Consider the following 8,352-nt stretch of genomic DNA (forward strand, 5'->3'; position numbering starts at 1 on the left):
TGGCTTTTTTTCCCCACACAAGCATACACTGAACCGGAATACCACCATTAAAATTGACGATAAAATGAGATAGAGGAGAGATGCTGTGTCCGTAACACCTCTCCCCCGCCCTGAAATTCCCAGAACAGACACAACATCAAGATCATCACTTTTTTCACGTGCAACAAACCCCTCTCTTTTTAACCTGGTGCCAGCACCTCAGACATGCATCTCCCCAAACTTCACACACATTTGTGGCCCTTTTTGGACTCGTAGTGGCATCAGCAGCCATTTTGACCCTAACACATTTGCACAGACATAGACACAAACACACACATGCACACACCTGTACATAGTAAGTGCATTTTAGTTTATGTTTACTTTATTATTTCTACTTTAAATGTTCTGCTCCAACACACATGTCTGTCTGGAGTACATGTTTGATACAAGTTTGTACAAAAATTGTCATTGGTAATGTGTCCTGCTCCTATATGCATGTAAAGTATTGTTTACAGTGGACCCAAAACTGCAAGAGTCTGAGAAATGATACAGTTGACTTTGAGGTCACCTGAAGGCTTTACTATGGTCTCTAGTTAAATACTCGGCCCTGAAGGAGCACACACAGTCTGCATAGACATAAGGAAGAGGCCAGTTTCTTGCCTGATGATAGTGCTAACTTTTGTAATGGATAAGTATTGTGCATTGACTGGGGGAGGAGTAATTATAACTAATTATAAGTAATTAAATCACTTTAATTAATTAAATATGTCGGTTGGCATGCCCATTAGCTGATGCATTAAGGGGCACCAGCACAGAAGAGAAGTAAGTAAGTATTCAGTCCAACAGTAATCTGGATGATCCCTTATGGACATATTCAGGTCAATTTAAAAGGTCCATACTTTGTGAACCTCATAAAATCTAACCTGAAACTGATAATTAATTAATTATGGGTGTGATTTGAGAATAACATGTAATGAAACAATTGATCAGACTGGCACCTTCCATTTCCTTTTAACATAAAGTGAGCTTGCAACCTGTTGCATTTGCCATTGCTTTGCACTGGGTGTAAGATAGTTCATTAATGTTCTAAAGTATTCCGAAAAATCTGGCAAATATCATCTAACTAAATGATTGATCCATTACAACAAATAGCTCACATACAATATACAGCACCAAAGGTGTTGTGACAGCGCGTTACATGAAATGCAGGAGCCGACCACAGTATTTGCAGTTAATTGACAGATACGTTTTTGATAGTTTCTTTAAGTTGAAGTTGTTGGAACTCCTCTTGCTCTGTTGTAAGTGGCAATGAGTTCACAAAGCAGAACCTCACTAGTCCATCTGACTAAAATCACAAATCCTTTTTTACAGTGCACAGACCGGTTTGATAAATAATAAATCTGTTTACTGCCCGTATGGACTGAGGTAATATCTGCCATCAAAAATGTTCTATCCATCAACTGATTCTCGTCTCGGGCTCCGTTGCTTTCGGCTTGGATGATGAATGAACATGTGAGTAATTTCATGCATGAATTAGGAGCTAAAAACAACAGCAGGGAAAATGCATCTGCGCAAATTCCACCTGTTGCCTAACGCACATTAAAAAAGGTGGTTTCTTGCACGGTGATGAGACTTTATGGTGATCTTGGTTGAGATAAAACGCGTGGCTTGCTTGCAGAACACTTTTGAAAATGAGGATACGAAGGTAAACATTTTTTTCCCCCTTCCTACTATTTACAGAACAGGCAGTTCTTATCATGCCGAGAGTAATATCTGTTCATTAAATTCATTTCAAATATTTGTTTCTACTGAGCGAGTTCAGGGTTCACGTTTGAACCACAGACTTGGAGTTGAATCTGTTGCACAATGCATGATTGTCTATAATCAGAAAGCTCGGTTAATTCCCTCTGATGAAAATGAATCATACCGGTTAGGGGCGCAGCACTACACAAACAGGAGAGCTACTCACGGCCGATGTTAAGCGGCATGAAAATGATGAAGCGTTGGGCCGATCATGTCTATCAGTGTTACTGACTAATCTCCTCCAGATGAGAGTAATCTCCCCCAACTCCAGCCACCATCAAATCAGTGTGGAATCCACTCAGCTTGCAGGGGTAAAAGGTGCCGCACGAAAAGCCCGACTGGAGCAATACGAGTTGTTTTAACTGCAGGTGTTAGAGAGCCCTGAGCTGCCAAACAACCTTCCTACCCACTCCGACCTTTCATCCACTCCTATTTGACTAAATGAAAAGAGCGTTGCCCAGATTTGTATCAAGTCGAACTGTGTTTTCATGTTAAAGCATTACAGTGGTGTTGGGCCACCTTCAAGTGTGTAACCAGAATGCTACCCAGTCAACTCTCTGATGTGAGGCCAGTGACGTCTGATTGCATGTTCACTGCGCTTGTTTCATTAAAAAAGTTTTAAACCGAAAGGTCCACAGATCCGCTGATATGTCAGGTCAGAATCTGGGTGAGGAGACGTTGCAGGGACGAACTGAACAATGAGTAGGCCGTGATTTTATATCAACTAGTGCAGTGCACATTCCAAATCTGCCTGTTTGGAATGGACAGTTTGTTTGGCCTGTGTTTATGCTCCGGAGCTACAGTACTTTAGAATTAGAATCCCTGTCTTTGATGAGTCCTCCTCAAACAGTTCTACATTATTCTTTCACTTTAACTTGTTTGTGAGTCTGACTTTGCAGAGCTTTTGTTTAAAGTCAACATTTTTCACAAAATGAAACTGAATTTGTTTTATTACCAATCATTTCTGTGGTTTTATGCAAGTTTAAATGATTGACTCAGCTGGTATTAGTTTTTTATACATTCACAACTTCTCTAAATAAAAGATCTGCAATTTCACTCAGTATAAAGCTTTGCAGTAACAAAACGAACAAGATATGCATTCCAGATACAGACAGACAGACAGACAGACAGACAGACAGACAGACAGACAGACAGACAGACAGACAGACAGACAGACAGACAGACAGACAGACAGACAGACAGACAGACAGACAGACAGACAGACAGACAGACAGACAGACAGACAGACAGACAGACAGACAGACAGACAGACAGACAGACAGACAGACAGACAGACAGACAGACAGACAGACAGACAGACAGACAGACAGACAGACAGACAGACAGACGATTCAATCGTAAGTAGATGATAATAGGTCAGAGCGGCTAAGTGGTGAGGTTGTTAACGTAGTCACCTCACATCAAGAGGGCTCTGGGGATATAATATATATATATATATAAATATATATATATAAGGATTAATAAAAGGCCAAACATATATCATCTTTGAAAATGCTATATAAATACAGCCCATTTAAAATACATCTTTGTTCCTACTTTTCCCATGATGGTAAAATATGTTTTTTAAAATAGACTGTATTTACATAGCGTTTTCTAGTCTTAGTGACCACTCAAAGTTCTTTAAAACACAAGTCACATTCACACACTCTTCTCTAAGCATTGTTCTTTCTATCACACCATACCATGGACACAGCCGTGTGGGGCAAGTTGCGGTTCAGTAAGGATACTTCAGAATTCAGACTGGAGGAGCCGGCGATCACACCACCAACCATCTGGTTAGGGGACGACCATCTTTACCTTCTAAGCCACAACCAACCACAGGAATACTTTTATCTGTTATTATAATTTTTTCTGTCTCTGAAACAGAATACGAACACGGAAACATAAAATCCAGGGCACACTGTCAATTACCAAAGGAGCTGATATTATAATTTTAAGTGTATAACCGAGCACTATTAACACGTGGCAAACTTGTGTTGATGATGCCATCATGTGGACTTTTATAAATCATTAGGGTCTTGTGGCGGGGAGATGTATTGCCTTTAACGGCAAAAGTGATACAGTTACAAAAGTGTATTAACCAAACACAAACACAAAAGGGTTAGATCTTAATCTCCTGTGCTTTGCAAATGTCATTCCTCGGTCTGTGGTTATTTATGATGACTATACTGAAATAAGGATTGATCATTTGAAGCAACACAGAGAGAAAACATCACTCTGACGAGACACTAACTCTTAACATTTACACATGTCACAGATGGCAAAGAGCCAAGCCTAGAGAAATCCTCTGTGTTCTCTTTCCCTCCCTCACTCACTCACTCTCTCTCTCACTCACACACACACTGCTGATGACGTTGCTCTAAGACACAGAACAGTCGATCAGTGGGTGATTTTGGTTTACCGCTGTTACATCAGATGAGAAAATAAATGAACCTGACATTTTCCTCTTACTAATCCAATGCACCCTTTACATTGTGGCTGTGTGATTGGGCAGCCTGAGTTCTGCTGTACTGCTCACACGCTTTGCTACTGGTGCTCATCGTAAGCCCAGCTTCTGCCCCAGCACCCACACGTAGACTCTGAATGTACATATGCTTCAGTCTCCGTATTGCTCCTCTAGTCCGTGCTGTGCTGAGCTTAACCTTTGCCAGAGGGGAAGTGACAAGTTTTGGCCTATAGACACCGATTATCAATTTTGAAGGAAGGAAATTTGGGAGAGATCCAGATCGGGGGGTGGATCAGGCAATTATTTTTTATTTTTCAGCTTTTTTTTACCCTTTTTTGTTGTGATGTATCAAAACATAAAATACAAGTAAACATTGGGTGTTGAAGTACCCCATGTTACCCCATAATACCAAAGTATTATACACTTAATTTAGTTACAGTCCTTTTTATCTGAATATTTTGTTCTGTGGTCAGTACTAAAATCAGTGTCAGTCTGAAAAATCCAGTATTGGTCAAACTATAATAGACGACAGTAAAACATGATCTTTTTTATTGAGGAGCCGTTTGTGGCTCTGAACACAATCCTGTGGCTCCGCTGTGTTTGTGTCCAGTAAATGAAGAAAGGGTCAGTATCAGTCTTATCGCTCGTGTGTGTTTGGAGTCTGTCGTCAGTCTTTGGCAGGAACATGAGCTGTTTTGTTTCTCCTGTGCCTCCCGTCCGCGGGCTGATTTAAAGAATAAGGAAATCAAAATGAACGGCTGGATTTGAGGATATTCCAATTTATGTTCATCTGCCTCTTCAATTACTCTCACTCCCTAGCCTAACATGACATCATGGAAAACTTTGCAAGGTCCAGGAGTGCAGGGGGAAACGCTGTGTTGCTCTCCCTATTCTGAGAGTCTGCAGGGATACGTCGGTCTAAAAATACAGATTTTAAATCACAGGATTCCTCGGATGCTTTCACCTTCATCCCTGTGATTCCAGTGGCATTTAAGCCAGGTTGATTTGGGCTGTGAAGCTGAAAAGCGGAGATATTTCAGCACGGATTAATCATCAGATGGATTCAATAAAATGTTCAAACAACCTTGTTTTATCTGGCCTGTGGACTTTCTTGGAAAAGACATGTGACTCGCATACTTACCTATTTACCTGCTGTATGTACGTTGGCTGAGATGGAGCACACGATTTTGTCTTTTAATATGCTCTGCAATTTTCTAAAGTTTCTTAAGATAATAAACAATTAGGTTCGTATTAAATTGAGGTGAGCTTGTTTGTGTTTTACTCTCTGCTTTTCTAATTGACTTAGACGACTTCATCAATCATGTGAGGGATACACTTAGTGCCCCTGAAACTGTGAATGTTTAGCTGTTTGCTTAGAGCCAGCAAGTCGGAAAGATAAGCACTTGTTTATAGACATGGTAGTGGAAGTTCTTCATGAGTGCAGAGTTGGATTTGACTGTTGATGACCACAACATGAACTTGGAAGTTCAGGTTCTTCAGAGTTTCTTTCAAAGTTGCTGTGGAACAGTGATCAGAGCATCATGTTCTTCCAGCCAAACCAGCTAAAGATTAAAAATTAATTCGCAGTTGGCAATTCACTCATTTTAAATTTCCTCAGTGGTACCAACAACATAAACATGCAAACTGAAATATATGTTTGTCTTATAAACTGTATTTGCCTGTACGTAATAGCTATATGTTTTTTTTATTTTTTTGCTTCATTGGTATGGGCATGTGTAAAAATAAAATAAATACAGGCAGGCAATATTCTATCTTTTTCTCATATAAAGCCTAGTAACTCTCAAGCTCTTTTATTGTGAAAGCCAATTACACCTTTGACCCCTTCACATGCGTTAAAATAAGTGTCACTTCCAACCACAAATGAGCTAGCGCAATAAAATGGATTGCATGATAAAACAAGACAAAAATAGCAAGTGGTGAATACGCTTGTAAAAAAGTGCCACAATGTCTTAACGTTTGATGGCCACAAGCTACAAGCAGGTGGTCGCTCAGGAAACACATTGAGTAGCAGGAGCTCAGGTGCTGTGACAATTCACAAATACTTTTCTATGAACGCAACTCTCGACCACCAAAACCAGAGGAAAGGGAGGAGTCACTGCTTGTGTGTGTATTTAATCAAGGGTCTGGGCGGATGTGGGTTTGCAAAAAACGACCTGTGCAGGCTTTTGGTATCAACCCATACACCTGCTGGACACTCAGCTGCTGTTCAAGGATGTTTCACTCATTCATTCATGCATTCATTCATAATCCGGCCAGTGATTGCTAGCACAACGTAATTAAGAAAAATTATTTTGTTGGATAGGAATACAAGTTTAAGCTAACAGAGTTGTGACATCACATTTTTATAGCTGAGACCTGCTCACTATGAAGCAACTTCGAACGAATGGGGAGAAATAAATAAATGCTAGAATAAAAAATATAAAAATCTCACTTAAAGGAAAAAAATAAAACTTACTGTTTTAAGTGGTAAAAAAGGTATGTAGGATCCCATCAATGAAGTAATGTGCAGTAGATATGTAGCTCTCTGAGACCACAGTATCTAATCATATGATCGGACCCAGCCAATCATATCAGTGCCAATCACTCTCCACTCCACTAGAGGATCAAGTCAAAAGTATGAGTGTGAAGAGGCATGTTGGTCGCATGAGAATCAGCAGGATCATTCCGACTTGGATTGGTTGAGCTAAGTTTGAGGAGCAGGTTCTTGTATGCTTGGATTTCAAATGAAAAGAAAATAAATCGAATCAGAGCTCACCATTCTCGCCTCGTGCCGATGGAGGCTGTTTCTTTAATATGTGGTTTTTCGTCTCCGTCAGCTGTCCAGTGGCTCCATGACCCTGTGCAGAACTCTGCAGGTGTCCAGGATTCTGCCTGTCTTCTGAGCGGCTGTTGTGGATCTCGGAGCATGTCACTGCATTCATGGCTCACACGTCACTCCCTGGTGGACAACATCTCATCTCGGGTCACCGCAGCTGCCCTTCCACAGAGAAGAAAAAGGCAATTATAGAGCAAACTCTGTACACATCACAGTGAGAGCACTTGACTCAGAGCACTACCCCAGTCATCTGTAACCGTTTGAGAGCCAAGTTAATTGAGTTTGAACGAGCACGAAAGACACAGCAAACAGCCATTTGAATGTTTGCATTTGAGAAATCCTCCGCGGTGCCGGGAGCTGGAGCGTGGCCATGTTAGTGTTTGCAGAATACAACACAAGTTCCAGATTTTGTATTGTTTCTTCTCCGAGGTCCATCTCAACCCAGGCAGACGGCAGAGCGCGTGCCTGTTTGTTTAGAGAGCTCTAAGTCCACTTTCAACCTCACAGATGCATCCCTCCATCAGCCGCCACTATCCTCTGCCGCTGCCAATTTATCAATTTACACGATATACAAAGAGCAGTCCTTCTTACCTCCTGAGCAAATATTAAACACATCTACTATGTGGATTCAGTAGCTTAGAGAGCCCCCACAAGGTGTTGATGTGAATAATGAGCCTCTTACTCAAGTCCCAGACAAGCCAAGTCTTCACTGCAGCCCGTCTACGCTCCATACACTACATCATCTCCTGAGGTCGCACCATAGGGCACCACAAACATACATTTCTGTTTTCTTTAATAAGCTCTATTTGGAGAACTGCTCACATGCTTACACGACAATAAAACCCTCATGAATGTATCTAGGGCCTTATAAAAATAGCACATTTTTTGAAACAGCTCCTTCAGTAGTTCAGGGAAGAGTTTTAGTTCAGGGAAGAGCTTTAGTTCAGGATCGTTAAAAATAATGACAAATTGTTGTTTGAGATCAAACGGCAGATATTTTTTTCTTTATCGTTTTGTCTGTAGAAATGTGTTGAGGGTTTTCCAGGTTCTTTTAACAATGCAAAACAAATGAGAAATAAAGCTGCAAAGTCACTTGATATCCATAGTGTGGTGCCTTTACAGTGCTCTGACATTTTTAATATAATTCATAGCAATATTCTCATTATGATCGCTCTTGTCCTAGAGACAGTCCAACATTTGGTCATGTGGCCAGTTTGTGAACTTGCAACTGCAGGAACGGTGTTTATATAACCTCGCAAAGGAGCCA

At 40.8% G+C, this 8,352-nt stretch overlaps 1 protein-coding gene across 1 annotated transcript in view; it reads right to left on the bottom strand.

Moving 5' to 3' along the window:
• The window catches only part of myocd (myocardin), a 58,077-nt gene extending 50,886 nt beyond the window's left edge, over window positions 1–7,191 (bottom strand). The window contains exon 1 of the mRNA XM_061095273.1: window positions 7,026–7,191. Coding sequence (XP_060951256.1) covers window positions 7,026–7,191 — 166 coding nt within the window. The remainder of the gene's footprint in view (window positions 1–7,025) is intronic.
• Between the last annotated feature and the right edge of the window lie 1,161 nt (window positions 7,192–8,352).

This window comes from Limanda limanda, chromosome 21, assembly GCF_963576545.1.
Source record: "Limanda limanda chromosome 21, fLimLim1.1, whole genome shotgun sequence".
Taxonomy (NCBI): Eukaryota; Metazoa; Chordata; class Actinopteri; order Pleuronectiformes; family Pleuronectidae; genus Limanda; species Limanda limanda.